Here is a 12,221-nt window from a genome sequence, read left to right as displayed (position 1 = left end):
AGCGATATTCAGGTGAATCACTAGCCATATGGTCAGTCATACTTCAGTCCTCCAACCAGAAGCTTCACCGATTGTCGTCTTATCCCAGATTCTATAGGCGAGCATTAACCTAAATCATTGTCACTTTGTTTTTCTTTCATCCTTTATGATTCAGGTCCGTAGTATGCCTATCGTTCCGGCTTACTTTAACCCGAAAAAATGAATTTACCCATGGAGCAAACTCTGTGTCTGGTTCAATAGATTCGATAAAAAAAAATTGAGTATGGGGGAGCTGGTGCCTTGATTAACACCCATGCTGGATTTTTTATGTATCCTCCCCTTTCTTTCATTTTTGCAGGATTGTTTTGAGTTCTTTGGATGGCTGAAAAAGAGGGAGCCAAGGACTTTCATCTTCCTCAAAAAAAGGTATTAATTTTATGTATACAAGGGAGACTCATGTTTATATGAAATATATAATATGTAGACTATCAGTGCTTTGGGCACAAATATATTGAGTTATTGCAAAATCTGGCGTAATCAAAATGTTTTGTCTTTTGAATAACATATACTCGTATATGAAGCTTAATGATCTCTTTAATGATTGGGAAGTTACACACTAAAGGGAATTTATAGGATTTGCTTTATTAGTTTATCGTCTAAACGACTTAGAAAGCAGTACAAATCATCATAAATGGAGCAAAAATAGTATAGTTGTGATGATGTATGTCAGAGTCGGTGAAGATTGAAAAAGTTAAGCTTCAGCCTTCACTTTTTCAATCAGATCAGCGGCATCTTGAACAGTTGCAATGTTCTCAGCTCCACTTTCGCCTATTGACACTCCAAATGTTTCTTCCAAAGCCATCATAATTTCAACCTGTTCAATGATATATCCAATATTGATTAGTCATATGAATCATTTGTGACTATAGTGGTTTAAGTTAAGAAGTTACCGTGTCCAGTGAATCGGCACCAAGATCGGCAAATTTTGTTGCAGGGGCAACTGTGCTCTCATCGATTGACAATTGACTAGCAATGGTGGCCTGTACTATTTTTAGAGTCTCAGGTTGAGCCTGTACGTAGAATTAAGGCGGTGTCAGTAATTATTGTTGTAACGTCGAGAGAGTGTTTAAGATTTATTTAGTTTCTTACAACGGAGCATGTAATGGTGGTCTTGAAGCAGTGGGATAGTGGTGATGCTCTTTTCCGTGCTTTCAAGGTCACAAATCTTTGTCCACCCTGCAACCAAAAGAAGCAACAAGCTAGCTTAGTTACAAATATAAAGAAAACCAAAAAAATCAATGAGGAAGTAGATAATTACAGAGATCATAGAGAAACTAGGAAGTTGGGTGCATTGGACGATGGTAGTTTTGCGTAGAAGAGGGGTGGGTGAAGCAGCAACTGAAGTTGAAAGAAGGGATGCCATTATAGCTAGAGATATGTAAAGATGAAGAATGGATATGGAACTGTATGAAAAAGCAAATTGATGTGGGGTTAATTTATAGGATGGATGGGTATGAAAGGGGGTGAAACTTACAAGAGAATGACAGTCTATGATCTAAATTTTGGGCGATCAAAACCATGCATTTCTTTTCAATAGCTTATATTACGTACTAGTAGTGTCTTAATTATCATTATTATTATTAATAATGTATATATTTGTAGGAGGATTTATTAATCTTGTATTGTTTTGCCACATCTTTTGGTTGTCATAAACATTGAACTCCGTTTATATCTAATGATAATAGTAATGAATAATGATGATGGATTTTAGTGTTCTAATTTTTTCTATTAATGGTATTCATTCTAATTTTTTTTGGTGTTCTAACTTACTGTACATCTCTGTAATATTTATTAATAATAACAAGAGAAAGGTACCCGCGCGTTGCAGCGGTGATGGAGGTGAAGGTGGGGTGGTGATGTAATGGCGGTGATGGTGGTGATGGGTGATCTATCTGACGGGTTCCGCCCTCGATTTTAAAAGTTCGTCGAAAGTATATCGAATGACCTCTCTAATGAAAGAGCATGAAATTTTAAGAACATCTATATAATTTTTATAATTTATCGATGTACGGTTTTTGAGATAAAAGATTTTGAATGAATTAAAGGAATAAAATGATTTATGGAGAAGAGAGAAAAAAAAATGAGTGGTTGAGATTTTAGGTAAATATAGAATAGATAAGAGAGACATTTTAGGGAAGTAAATGTTGAACCTTAAAATTTTAGACAAGAGCTATTTGCTTTATAATATGACGAGAGCAAGTACCTGTGCGTTGCGGCGGTGAGATGGTAGGGTGATAGGTCATAGGAGTTGATAGGTCATAGAGTGTGATAACTAAATCAAATGTCTTAGCCGTACGGGCTCCGCCCTTAGATTTAAAAATTTGTCGAAAGTATATCGAATGACTTCTCTAATGAAAGAGCATGAAATTTTAAGAACACCCATATAATTCTTATGATTTATCGATGTACGGTTTTTGAGATCAAAGATTTTGAATGAATTGGGGGAATAAATGATTTATGAAGGAGAGAAAAAAAAATGATTGGTTGAGATTTTGAGGAGAGAGAAAGGGTAATATAGTTATTTTAAGTAAATATCTATACTATATTATAAAGCAGATTTTCTCTAGATTTTCAACATTGAACTTGAAATTTTCAATATTGATTTTAAGTACTTCCCCAAAATGCTCCTCCTATCTATTCTATATTTATCTAAAATAACTATAATACCCTTTCTCTCTCCTCAAATCTCAACCAATCATCTTTTTTCTCTCTCCTCCATAAATCATTTATTCCTCCAATTCATTTAAAATCTTTTATCTCAAAAACCGTACACCGATAATTTATAAAAATTGTATGGGTGTTCTTAAAATTTCATGCTCTTTCATTAGAGATGTCATTCGATATACTTTCGACAAATTTTTAAATCCGAGGGCGGAGCCCGTACGGCTAAGGCATTTGACTATCATACTCTATGACCTAGGTATCACCCCACCATCTCACCGCCGCAACGCGTGGGTACTTGCTCTCGTATAATATATAGGGGGACATTTTAGATAAGTAAATGTTGAAACTTAAATTTAGACAAAGACTTTTTGCTTTATAATATAGTATAGGTATAAATTAATGGTATTCATTCTTGGATTGAAAAACACAACCGGCCGCTAGCAAGGAATATGAGAATATGTATCGGTAGAAAGGAATAAACATTTTAATTGCCCTTCATCTGTCTTTGGCATGCTCTTCATAGAAATGGATCAAGATGACGGATGCTTCTGGTCACAGTTTAGAGCATCCTTTTCATCGTTACAAGTAAGAAATCTTGTTTGCTTGTCTTTTTTATCATTAGCCTGCTTCTTTTTATATCTACATGTGGTTTTTTAGTTGATTATTATCTTCATAGTGAAGCCCTATACGTAGACCATTTTTTCATTACAAACAATGAACATTGCTTCATTCAAGTTTGATGTAAAAAAAAGTCATCAACTATTCTACTCTCCACGGTCGTTCTATGACACGTACTAATTACACAAAATACGACTTCTCAAGGCTCCCAATCATATATGGGTTGGTTGTAGGAATGATGAGAATCCCAGAGTTTTATGAGCCTGCTAGAAGTCATACAGTATACTTCAAAATTGACGTATTATTTCAATATCTCCGATATAACCACAATCATCATGTCTGGAGTAAACAACATTACCATCAACGTATTGTGTGATATTGGAGTTCACCTAGGGCTACTGCCAAAGATGAAGGTCGGTCTTGAAACTGTGTTTAGTTTAATTTACGTATTTGGTAAGTACTCCAGAATAATCTTAATTAATTAATAGATGAAGTTGGTTAATGTATTGTTTTTTAGGTTGGTTTGGATTGTTAAACTCTTTAATAATGATAATTAGTTATAACTATTAAAATTATTGGTTAGAATTATAAATTTATGATATAAAACAAAAAAAAAGATAAGTTAGAGTCATAATTTTGAACAATAAAAGTCAACTTAAAAAATTGATAGTTGTGATTGATCGATAAATTATTAGAGCAACTTTATTTTAGTATATTATAATAATAATTATTATAATAATAGAGCATCAATCAATAATTTATAGGGTAGAAGATAATGTATTCCAAATCTCCACACAAGATTAATGTCATTATCAGATAATGTTTCTTTCAAAGGATCTTTATATTGCTAGCTGTATGTGTGATAGGTATTGAACATCAGGGGTATTTATGATATATATACATAAGTGTAAGGGTCAAAATGTAAATTTTTTAATCTTTTTGTGTGTGCAGTACATAAGCAGTTGTACCCATCATCATTTTCCAATATATATGGTATGACTTGGTAAGTTTCAATTAAGGGTTAAGTAACTAGCAACAAGATGCAGATGGGTGTTGGTAGCAGTAATATTAAATGGGGATTAATAAATGTTATTGCTGTGGTATTGTGTTTATTATCTACTACAATAATAATAATGACACCTTCTCAGGGGAGTAGTATACCAGCAGTGGCACTCTTTGTTTTCGGGGATTCACTGTTCGATCCCGGCAACAACAATTACATCAACACCACTACTGAGTTCCAGGCTAATTTTTGGCCATACGGTCAGTCTTACTTCAGTCCTCCTACCGGAAGATTCTCAGATGGCCGTCTTATCCCAGATTTTATAGGTGATCCTTATTTCATTTTTAATTGATTTCATTATTGCCAGTAGTGATTGCCTTCCTTCTGATGTACGAGTATATATATACGCAGCCGAGTATGCAAGACTGCCTCTCATTCCGACCTATCTTGAACCCAATAATAATAGTGACAAATTTACCCATGGAGCAAATTTTGCATCCGGAGGAGCTGGTGCCTTGATTGACACCCATGCTGGATTGGTACCTCCCGTTTTATATTATGAATTCTTATTTATGTGTTTAATTAACTAACAAATTCTTTTGTATTATACTAATATATATATATGCTTAGAAGATTCTGTACGTGTTCGACTAAATGCCAAACTGTACATAACATTAAATATGAACAATAATTAAAACAATACATCTTCCAATATAAATCGAATATGTCATCTTCGTATGTATATACACATATATATATGTGTGAACTTGTACTTTTCTACTCGCTAGATATATTATTGTGCTGTATCATTTATGATGAGTATTAATTATGTAGGTAGTTGATCTTCAAACACAGCTACGCTACTTTGGTGATTTAGAAAATGAGTATAGGATGAGGTTAGGTGTAACCAAGTCCCAGCAGCTACTATCCAGTGCCGTCTACTTGTTTAGTTGTGGAGGCAACGACTACCAAACCTTTGTGGCTCCGAATGCGTATGAGCAATACGTGGACATGGTGATAGGCAACTTGACTAATGTCGTCAAGGTGCGTAATTACTTACTTGCAAACTCAACTTGACTCAAAACTATTAAGAAATACCATATATATATTAGACAGGCCGACATTGTTGTTGATTCCATCTAGCTTCTTAATTACGAGTAACTTCCTTTTAACAGGGAATATATGAAAAAGGTGGGAGAAAATTTGGGTTTGTGACTACCCCGCTTATAGGCTGTTGGCCAGCCATTCGGATGAGACAACCTGGGGAAACTTGCAGCAAAGAGATCGATGATATTACTAGACTTCACAATCAAGCATTTGCCAAACAGCTAAAAACCTTGGGGGAGCAATTGGAAGGATTTGTGTATGCAAAGTTTGATTTTGCTACCGCCATTAGCAATAGAATGAAGAACCCATCAAAATATGGTACGTAGTCACTGAACTATATATCTTCATAGTTTTGGGTTTTTCATTATATTGCTTGCCTTTATTTATTTATCATATACTATAGTAAATGTGGATTTCTTTTCAAGTGAAGGTTATAAGGAAGGTGAGACGGCATGTTGCGGCAGTGGTCCTTTTCGAGGGATTTACAGCTGTGGAGGGATGAGAGGAATACAAGAGTATGAACTTTGTGATAACGCTACTGAAAGTTTATTCTTTGATTCTTTTCATCCCAACGAATTGGCAAGTCGCCAATTTGCAGATCTGTTTTGGAATGGGAATACCATGGTAACCGAGCCTTACAATTTAAAAGCACTTTTTGAAGGTACACATATGCCGAAAGACAATCTAGTCTAAACTGCTACCGGAAACAACACTTTTATCCTATGAATAACTGTTGTGTAATGCAGGGAAGGTCTCAACGAACTTTCTCCAAAATGATGAATTGTAATGTGGCACACATATATTCCGTCATGGTTAATGGGTTTGAACTTGAAATTGTAATGACTCCTTTAGTGGTAATCGCCAAAGCTCTACAAACAAGTTAAACTTAATTGTCCTTGATATATATATAGATCTTCACAAGTTTGGTCTCTTCAAATTAAACTTGGTTTGCTTTGCTAGTTAATTATGGACGACGATGGTGCGTATCCTATATATGCTTTGCCAGTTCAGAACACGAAGCCACATGGTTCGCAGGAGTAATTAAGTTTGTTTTCTATGTTTTGTTAGCTTTAATTACTCTTTTGATATGTAACGGGGAGGTCCCCTATACATGTTATCCGATAGATGGTATTCGAGAAAGATAAGCTTAATTATGACTCAAATACATGCGTCTTAATCTAGATATATATCTCCTGAACATTTATATGGATTCATTTTTTAAATTCTATGAATTTATGGTGGACATTTTTTTCTAATAGACTATTGAAGAAAAGTAGAATAAACTATGCAGAAACGTATACTATGTATCCAGTTATAAACATGTATTTTATATCCGATCATAAACAACTTTCAATTATTATCTGAACAATTAATGTCTTATTTGAAACAATTTGATGCACACAAAATCACTAGTATGTTTCATATAATGTTTTATTACATTACAATATCATTAGAGGTGAAGGTTATAAATATAGTGTCATCACTATTGTAACACCCCGAACTAGGCTCAAAATGCTACTGAAAAGATATAACGTATGCATGGAATTATCGTAGGACAACTAAATAAATATAAAAGGATTCGGTGAATCCAACCAAGTTACAACAGGCACAAATACACAAGGAGCAAGTAGCCATCAAATGTTTACAAAATAATATCTAAAGATGGCAAACGATCCTAAGCATAAAGTCCAAAAGTAGGGCAATGAATCCGTGATCCAAGTAAGTCCAAGTCTGGGTACTAATGCAATCATCAATCATATTTCCCGTCCGTGATTCACTGGATTACCTGAAAAGTGCACTAAATAAGATCAACACTAGGTTGGTGAGTTCGTAGTAATGGTTCACAAGGAACCATCCAAGTCACAATATGTGTAAAGTATAAGCGAGTCATAATATGTATGATTGATGCGTGTCGTTTTTATTCTTGTCTTTAAATTTATGTTGTACAAGTAACTATCTAACCTAAACATACGTAACGAGCAGAGAACCCGGTTAGTGTAATATAGCCTAGTGGTAAGTTACAGGATCGTTCGCAGGGACGCGTTGCGTTACCTAATCTAGTAGTATGTGTAATTCTAGTTTGTTTTGGGGGTTTGTCACTAACTCCTAATAAACTAATACTTTTAACAGTAAAATAAAAATCTAGCCGCAACCGCTTTTTAGCGAGAGGCTAACCTGAAAATATTTGAGAAGAACTAATAACAGTAATTAAATTAAAATACTTGTTTGTCATCTCCGATCTCATGGTACGACCAAATACTATCCTACTGGTATGCTAGTCTGTTGAAAACTTTATCACGACTCAAATTCTCGTTAGATTCACTTTGCCTAATTAGTAGTGTTGTCGCTAGACTCACACTACCCTATAAACAAATTCTCGTTAGATTCATTGTTTAAGCATTAATGACCTAAAGTTTGTGTTACTAATTCATCTTTTAATTACCCAACCGTTAAGCCATGGCTAGATGAATCAAACAATCAGGAACGTATGTGTACACTTTTCAGCCCGAATCTCAATTGAGTAGGGAGCTACGGAACTCACCTCAATCGAGCAATCTCAAGTTAGAACAAGCTATAATCGTCAAATGATCGTCTCGTGTCCACCACCTATAAATATGCATAGTACATTCACGAGTCAAGTCTTAGCTTTTATGGTTGTGCTAGTGATTTCAGGTTTATCGTATGTAAATTGGATAAGAATAGCTAATAACGACTCAAGAAGGGTTTTAACGAGGCTTAAGTAAGGAGGGTTTTAACGAGGCTTAAGTTTAAGTGCATAGAAGTCTTGGTAAAGAAAAAGTAGAACTAAGAAGATATGAGACTCATAGACACCTATGAGTCGCATATATAGTTGAAAGAAAAGGATTTTGTTGACACCTTCAGGTCATGAGATTCATACACAATTATGAGTCGCATATAATGAAACAGTGAGCAAGAGATTTCGAGTTTCAGGTGATGAGACTCATAAATACTTATGAGTCGCATGGTCTGACATATTATTTTGGTAAAGGTTGCGTTATGAGACTCATAAGATTTTATGAGTCGCAAATAATGAAGCGGTAAGCAAGAGATTTTTGAGCTTCAGGTGATGAGACTCATAAATTCTTATGAGTCGCATGGTTTAGGTCGACTTGCATTTTCTTGAAGCCAAATACAAGCCAACTCACCCAAAACTCCTTTTTTTGACTTAACCAAGGATTTGATGAACATGTAAACTCATTTTGAACATAAACTATCATAATTTAACATGACCCACTTCATCAACCCATTTCAAACATCAATTTTTCATTCTAATTTAGATTAACCCTAATTCACACAACCAAAACCCTAATTTAACCTAAAGACGTTTTTGACCCGATTCGAACAAGGATTCTTATGGTCTTGACTTAGAAAAATGTTTGTAAACATAAAATGAAGGTTTTGAATGGTTTTGACTTACCAAATCATGCTTCAAAAGTCAAACCCAAATTTAACCCAATTAGATAATTCTTGCAACTTGAAACTCCAAATTTTTGATATGAAGAAGATATAATGATGAAGATGATGATTCTTGGAGAATTCTTACCTAAACCACATTTAATGAGGTATAAATTTAGAGAGAGAGAGAGAGAGAGAGAGAGAGAGAGAGAGAGAGAGATGTGTGTGTAGTTAATGAGAGGGAGGAGGAGTAGATAAAAAAATGAAATGAATGGGTGGGTGGGTGGAGTGAAAGAGTTGGGATGGTGAGTGGGGATAAGGTTGGGTCTTGGAGATGGGTCATGGGTGTGGGTAAGATCCACGGGTTGACCTGTCTCAATTACTAGTTTAAATCAACGCAATTTCAAATCATTTAATATCGTACCGTCAAATAAGTGATCACTCGACCCGTTAAGCACTTCATACGTCATTAATTAAGCTCGTTAGTCAAATTGTGTGTAAAGTCAAATGGTCAAAAGTCTCGAATGTTACAACTAGTCTATTCAAAATTTGTCATATTAAAACAAGTTTGGGGATCTTCCTTTCGTTTTTTTAGGTTTTTTCCTTTTTTTTTTTTTTTTGCTTTTATGTTTTCAACTAATATATTGAACGGTGACACTGTGTTTATTAGGATCGAGCAAGGTTGTTGACATTTTAATCACCTCATATAACGTCGTAAATGATATTGAGACTCAGAACCGATATTCACTATTGGTTACTTTATTTGTATGTAGTTATATAGATATAGATACATAGGCATTATACGATGGATGGTTAACAAGTACTATTGAAGATTATTTGGCATTATGTAAAATTCATTAAATTATTAAAGTGTGCATATATAGAGAGAGAAAGAATACATATCAAATTCGTTAAATTATGAATTGAAAGGGCCCAAATTAACCGGCCAAGTGTTAAATTTCTAATGATTAATAATGCGATACCCAAACAAACAATGGCAGTGCTTGGTTTGAGCCAACCTTCATTCAATCTCGTCCTTGCAATATATATCATCATTTCATTTCCTCTATAAATACATTGCCCTTTAAAATCATCTGGTTGTTTTTTGTTTAGATATTAATTAAAAAAATAATAGTATACTAATAATAAAAGCTTCCGCTTCCCTTTGTAATTAACATTCGTATTTTGGTGGCACCACCGTATTTTCTTGATTAACACTAATTACGTACAATTTACATAAAAGAAAACATAACTAACCCACCCTAATTCGGGTTGTTACTTACAGGAAAGGAAACATATATATATATAGCCCATGCACCTAGCTAGCTAGCCAGGCATATATATATACATATATATATATGTATATATAACTCTAATAATCTAATTAATTAAATAATAGTAATGGGTTTTCTGGATCATCTTTGGGACGAAACGCTGGCCGGCCCAACCCCTGATTCTGGCATTGGCAATCTTCGCAAGTACAAATCTCTCCGTCTTCGCTCTGGCAACAATATAAATGGTAACACCGTGGTCGAAAATAGCCACCGTATCTCACACAGCATCCTGCAGCAAAACAGTAAGAATAATAACAGCAGCAGCCACCTCTCATCCACGGCGGCCTCACCTGCAGGCCGTGGCTCCATCCCTTGTACCCCCTCCACCCCTGGTTCTCCCTTCTCACGTACGTAAACATGCATCTCCTCTAGATACATACACTCATACGTGCACATCAATTTTTTGTATGCATCTCTACTCTCTAGCAGCTATATATATATAATAGTATTTCTTTTATTTTATTAATCTCCTAGCTTGTGTTTGCTTGATATAGCCACTACTCCAGGTGGCAATGTTAAGAAATTAAGTCGAAGAAAGTCCATGCATACTAGGGATCCCAAAAGTCCCACGGGCTATGATTGGTATGTCGTATAGCCGTCGGTTACCTGTGATGATCTGTCTGGTATACTATATATTAGGAAATTTATTGTAGGGATGGGAACTTTTTAGCTAGGTTCAATATTAATGCATGGTGTTTCAAGTGTTTTTGGGAAAAGATTTATTAAGAACTCTGGTGTTTGAAAGACCGGCCGGCTTCACCACCTAAGGCAAGGCCAGGGCCGGCTTTTAGTATGTCCAACTTGTAAATTTGTAATGCCAAATTTGGTACCTTTTTTTTTTTCCCCAGAAGTCCAGCGTTCTAAAGTAGTCCCCCTTTCCTTTTATGGCTTTCAAACGTCTACGAAATTTTCTCCCAAAAAAGGTCCCATCCGTGCAGAATTATTATTATTATTATTAGACATGCAAGAGTTGATCGAATCGCATCATGAATATATATATATATATATATATATGCAATGCATGCATGCATATATCTGATATTTTCTTTAGAAGAATTAAACCAACATGCAATAAATGAGATCGAGAACATTGATATGATTGGCTTATTTAAGGAAATGTATTTTTCGATCTGTTTAAAATTAATTTTGCTTTGTATAAAATGGCAGGATTGTTTTGAGTGCTTTGGATCGTTGAGAGGCCGGGACAGGATCGTATCAAGGACTTTCTACTTCCATGGGAAATTAAGTCTTTTTTATGTATATATAAAAGCTAGAGAAGCGCGCCTATATCTATATGAAACATTTTATATACTATGTATCTATATATATACAATATGTATAAATGTGTCAATATATATTAAGATTTAAAAAAAGAAAAGAAAAAGAAGCTTCGGACATATATTGTGGCAATATATATTATCTTATCAGACGTACAACATGGTAAGACTATAAATTCATTGTGTACATAAACATAAATGTTAATTATATACTGTATAGCCTATAGGTTATTACAAAATCTGTTGTAATCATGTTTATATGCTTTTGAATAACATTATGTATGTTTGAAGCTTAACTATATATCTCTTCAATGATTTGAAGCTCCTAAATTAATGATAACATAGCTTTTAGATTCTATGCTTTTTTTTTTCAAAGTTAAATGCTTTAAGCTTCTATGTATAACCAAATGAGATATATTTATAATATGAGAACAGCACCGGCCAAAAAAAAAATAATTGTTAGGGTTTAACGGTTCGGGTTAATATGAGTTGAAAAGTCGCAACCCAACCCGACCTAGTTTTAATAATGGGTTTGGAAAATCATGAAGCCTAGCTTATAACGTGCCAACCCGAGTCCAATCATGTTATTGGTCGGTTTCAGAACAAACATGTGAAATAGGTTGGCAGATAATTCGAGTGTTGGATCGATTTTAGGTCAATTAAATATGTTAAAAGAGATGTTGGGTATTCATGGGTTTATAGGTTATGTCATATCAAAAAGCTTTAATTATTTCATGTCATGAATAATGGATAGATGAGTGG

The 12,221-nt window shown here is 34.5% G+C and overlaps 3 protein-coding genes across 4 annotated transcripts; 2 read left to right on the top strand and 1 right to left on the bottom strand.

Annotated features, from left to right (window-relative positions):
- Positions 1 to 715: 715 nt before the first annotated feature.
- Positions 716 to 1,402, bottom strand: LOC122588387 (acyl carrier protein-like). Its single transcript, XM_043760493.1, has 4 exons — positions 1,298 to 1,402; positions 1,129 to 1,215; positions 930 to 1,049; positions 716 to 853 (listed from the first exon to the last, which is right to left on the bottom strand). The coding sequence occupies exons 1-4, from the start codon at positions 1,400 to 1,402 to the stop codon at positions 731 to 733; spliced, it is 435 nt and encodes a 144-aa protein (XP_043616428.1). The 3' UTR covers positions 716 to 730.
- Positions 1,403 to 4,314: 2,912 nt separating this feature from the next.
- On the top strand, positions 4,315 to 6,594 carry LOC122587452 (GDSL lipase-like). Of its 2 annotated transcripts, XR_006322146.1 has the most exons (7): positions 4,315 to 4,650; positions 4,736 to 4,863; positions 5,159 to 5,368; positions 5,500 to 5,749; positions 5,862 to 6,092; positions 6,178 to 6,285; positions 6,392 to 6,594. XR_006322146.1 is itself a non-coding variant. In XM_043759626.1 (6 exons), exons 1-6 carry the CDS (start codon positions 4,362 to 4,364, stop codon positions 6,216 to 6,218), a joined length of 1,149 nt encoding a protein of 382 aa, XP_043615561.1. In that variant the 5' UTR covers positions 4,315 to 4,361; the 3' UTR covers positions 6,219 to 6,594. The 2 variants fall into 2 exon arrangements, 1 of the variants encoding a protein (XP_043615561.1); XM_043759626.1 differs by having other exon boundaries at positions 6,178 to 6,594.
- A 3,632-nt stretch (positions 6,595 to 10,226) lies between these two features.
- LOC122588386 (dormancy-associated protein homolog 4) lies at positions 10,227 to 11,377 on the top strand. Its single transcript, XM_043760492.1, has 3 exons — positions 10,227 to 10,529; positions 10,677 to 10,764; positions 11,350 to 11,377. Exons 1-3 carry the CDS (start codon positions 10,250 to 10,252, stop codon positions 11,375 to 11,377), a joined length of 396 nt encoding a protein of 131 aa, XP_043616427.1. The 5' UTR covers positions 10,227 to 10,249.
- The last annotated feature ends 844 nt before the right edge of the window (positions 11,378 to 12,221 follow it).

Source organism: Erigeron canadensis, chromosome 2 (assembly GCF_010389155.1).
Source record: "Erigeron canadensis isolate Cc75 chromosome 2, C_canadensis_v1, whole genome shotgun sequence".
Lineage (NCBI taxonomy): Eukaryota > Viridiplantae > Streptophyta > Magnoliopsida > Asterales > Asteraceae > Erigeron > Erigeron canadensis.
Note: the sequence above shows the minus strand (reverse complement) of the source record. Positions and strands in the feature narration are given on the sequence as shown.

Bases quoted from the DNA above. Each gene is read 5' to 3' on its own strand.
- LOC122588387 (XM_043760493.1), bottom strand. From the start codon at position 1,402: ATGGCATCCCTTCTTTCAACTTCAGTTGCTGCTTCACCCACCCCTCTT. The intron at 1,216-1,297 runs GTAATTATCTAC...TTTTGGTTGCAG, and splicing joins CTAGTTTCTCTATGATCTCT to GGTGGACAAAGATTTGTGAC. The intron at 854-929 runs GTAACTTCTTAA...ATCATTGAACAG, and splicing joins GTGCCGATTCACTGGACACG to GTTGAAATTATGATGGCTTT.
- LOC122587452 (XM_043759626.1), top strand. From the start codon at position 4,362: ATGCAGATGGGTGTTGGTAGCAGTAATATTAAATGGGGATTAATAAAT. The intron at 5,369-5,499 runs GTGCGTAATTAC...TCCTTTTAACAG, and splicing joins ACTTGACTAATGTCGTCAAG to GGAATATATGAAAAAGGTGG. The intron at 6,093-6,177 runs GTACACATATGC...TGTGTAATGCAG, and splicing joins TTTAAAAGCACTTTTTGAAG to GGAAGGTCTCAACGAACTTT.
- LOC122588386 (XM_043760492.1), top strand. From the start codon at position 10,250: ATGGGTTTTCTGGATCATCTTTGGGACGAAACGCTGGCCGGCCCAACC. The intron at 10,530-10,676 runs GTACGTAAACAT...TGCTTGATATAG, and splicing joins CCCTGGTTCTCCCTTCTCAC to CCACTACTCCAGGTGGCAAT. The intron at 10,765-11,349 runs GTATGTCGTATA...ATAAAATGGCAG, and splicing joins AGTCCCACGGGCTATGATTG to GATTGTTTTGAGTGCTTTGG.